Source organism: Camelina sativa, chromosome 4, assembly GCF_000633955.1.
Source record: "Camelina sativa cultivar DH55 chromosome 4, Cs, whole genome shotgun sequence".
Classification (NCBI taxonomy): domain Eukaryota; kingdom Viridiplantae; phylum Streptophyta; class Magnoliopsida; order Brassicales; family Brassicaceae; genus Camelina; species Camelina sativa.
In genome coordinates, this window is record NC_025688.1 from 4107785 (window position 1) to 4111030 (window position 3246).

A 3246-nucleotide genomic window follows, 5' to 3' on the forward strand; every position below is an offset into this window, starting at 1 on the left:
AAATCAGTATCTCCTTGGCCACGTTCTGAACCAGCATACTCTAGCATTAACCGTTTTGCTTTTGCTTGTGACTTGGGACTTAGGTTCTTGCTTAAGTCACGAGCCGAGATTTTACCAGCTGGTGTCTGGTAATTTCTTAACTCATACCGTAAACACGCATTGACCCAACGGAGATAAACCAACTCCTCAACTTCACTAAACCTATTCATCTGAAGCCCTTCCACTTGCTTTAACAAGTCCTCATTGTTATGCTTTAAATTATTAACCTCTTCTCTAACTTTCGCCACTTTATCGCTCTACGAGTAAAGATAGAAAATGTTACTCTAAGAGAGAAAGAAACTTTGATATGGAGGAATCATTACACTTACCTCAGTCATGTTTGAAAGAGCTGCAATTCTTGCTTCCGCTGAATCAAGTTTAATGGATAACTCTCTTTTCTCATGTTGAAGCTCTCTGTTCTTTCTCTTAAGTTCCATAACTTCCACTTCCAAATCCTGTACAGCTTTTAGCTTCCTCTCCACTTCGGTATCTTTATTCATCGCATCTTCTTCTTTCATTTGGAGACTCGACACATGCTGCTTAAGCAACAGTAACTGTCCTTTCGTCTGGTTAGCATCGAGCTGGATTTGCCTCTGCAACTCCTTGATCTTGTTTCTGGCCACCTCAAGCTCTTTCCTTACAATACCGTTTTGAGAAAGCTCTTCTTGAAGCTTTTTCCTCTCAGCTTGAAGAGAATTAATAGTGATGTTTAACATATCAATCTCCACAGTCTTGATCTTGAGCTGTCTTTGTAACTCAACAATATCCGATTCTTGCTCTTTGAGTCCATAATATTCAAGCAATTCTCCTTCCAGTTTCACTTCTCTTTCTTCTAGCTCCTTAACTAATTGTTTCAACCTTTCGAGCTCACCATCGTTATAAGCCATCTCGACTTCATATTTCCTCTCTTTCTCTGCTTTCTCCAAGTTGTTATCATCATCATCAGGCAATGGATACTCAATTTCACCAGATAAAAGATCTTCAAACTCGGGTAAAATATCGTCATCTAAATAGTCCGAGAAACTTCCACGAGTCTGATTGATTACACTGTTGATCAGTTTCACCTCTTCTTCTTCCTCCTCCTCTTCCTCCACCTGAATATATTATCCGATTTGTCACACCAAGCACATGATCACACTAAACTTTTCAAAAGTACACTTACATTCTTATCGTTGAGATTGTTGTCGGGATACACAGCCTCTTCTTTATCGCCTCCTTTGTCATTTTCTTAGAGAAAAATGCAGAGAACATGAAAGGTCAGATTCTATATATGGAGTGAAATGCAATCAAATGGAGAGTATAAGAAGAAAAAACACTACCTGATTGTTTGCTCGGTTTGGTGGGTTTAACGTTGTGCCGCTTAACAACAACAGCTGCAATGGAAGCAGCAACAACAAAACCTATCCGGACAAACATATATTAAATTCTTGAAATGGGAATAAATTCCCTTCCCCGTTTCATCTACAGAACCCGAAAAGCTCCTTTATATTTTCACTACTGATAAAATAACTCAACCCATCCTTCCTCCAAGAAAAAAATCTCTAGTCCAAAATCCTGTTCATGAACCTTATGACAAATGGATAAACACACTTGTTCCTGTAAGAGACACTCCCAGGTACTGACAAAACTTTTAAGGAACTATGTCCACCCAAGGAAAGAAGGAAAAAAGTAAGACACTTATCATCACAAATTCGATCTTATCAGCTTTATGGACCTCTCAAGTCTCTTGCATCAAAAGCCAAAAATTTCAGCATTAAATAAATTGAAAACAACCACAATAATAGTGGTCTGTTTTTAGCTCAAGACAGATGAGGAAATAGACATGTATGGTAATAGATGGGATCTTAAGCTATGACCAAGAAGCAACCGTAAATAAAACAATAATTTCTGAAATAATCCTTCTTTGTCCATACGGGTCAAAGCAAAAGATTGAGAATTATGTCTCTTTTTGTCAAAGCATTATACCAAACTAGACGGTGAACAGAATATGGTTAACATTATAAATTCATTGATTTTATCAATCAAGACGAACCTACTCAATATAAAGATTAGTAATCACAAATTTGTATAGGTGATTGATTCATAAGGGTTTAGATTCTGTTGTGATGTTTGGGGACCAGCACCAGCGACCAAGTAAAGGTGTGTACGTAGCAAATAACCAATTACAAGAAAGCAGAAGATTGAAATTGAATTCTAAATGTCAATTTGTTTTTGGTTAAAATGGTAGAGAAAACTAAAATCAGCCAAACAAGAATGGACTTTTCATTATCTTATCAAAAACTCCTTTTGCTCAACCATCGATTTCATTCACATGTTTAGCCTTTTTTAGCCTTATCTAAGATGTGTGTGAAACAAGAAGAGATAACAAAAGAGAACAAGTTCTTGTAAAAAAGATGTAAGAATCTTACATGATATTGTGTGAAAACTCATATTAAACCCTTCACTAGATTCTGATTCCTTTTTTACCAACCTGCACATTGAAAATGACGATAAAATGGGTTTGATTCAGACATTGCCAGGTCAGGATCAGGACAAGTGGATACACGAAAACGAATTTTATCAAATTCACTGTTTTATTGTATGGCAGAAGAATTTTATGGTGGGATCAGCTCACAGAGGATAAATCTCTCAGAAGTCAGACCACACACACACACTTGCAAAGCAAAAAGACAAGAACAGCTCTAACTGTTTCTTGTCTTGGAAAAATGTGGAATTCATCAAAGATAAAACTTAGAGTTGCGTAAAATAAAAGAGTTTTGAGAAACTTTCTTTTCTAAAACAAAAGACGTAACTCTAGATATGACCCAGGTTTGGTTTGACTGTTACTCTGCAACTGTAACTACGAAACCCTAAAAAAGCTATATGTCTAAAGGAAGAAGAAGCAAAAAGTTTCGATTTTTAAGCGAACCCAGTTCGCGAAAAGGGAATAGAAGCATACCAGACTTCAAATTAGCCAAGATTAGATCGATTCACTAAAGGTAGATCGATTCTTGCTTTCAGAATCTTGCTGATTCAATCGATTCCTGGTGGTGGTTGAAAGAGCTCTGGACTTTGACAAATGGCGTGAGGATTTCGTTTGATTTAACGGTTCTTGTGAATCGCTCTTCAAAATTTGAAATTTCATTGCTAAAGTGTGAGAATAAGTTCAACACGAATGATTAGATTCTTGGTTACTATTATTCTCACTCCTTTTTGATATTTTGAAAA

The 3246-nt window shown here is 36.6% G+C and overlaps 1 protein-coding gene across 2 annotated transcripts in view; it reads right to left on the reverse strand.

Annotated features, from left to right (window-relative positions):
• Positions 1-1776, reverse strand: part of LOC104779767 (protein CHUP1, chloroplastic-like) — a 5003-nt gene extending 3227 nt beyond the window's left edge. The window contains exons 1-4 of one of the 2 annotated variants that reach the window (XM_019244513.1): positions 1359-1776; positions 1202-1266; positions 369-1133; positions 106-296 (exon numbers count right to left, since the gene is read on the reverse strand). In XM_019244513.1, the coding sequence (XP_019100058.1) occupies positions 106-296; positions 369-1133; positions 1202-1266; positions 1359-1455 (1118 nt within the window). In that variant the 5' untranslated portion in view covers positions 1456-1776. Of the gene's footprint in view, positions 1-79; positions 297-368; positions 1134-1201; positions 1267-1358 lie in introns of both variants that reach the window. The other variant, XM_019244514.1, reaches the window with a different exon arrangement.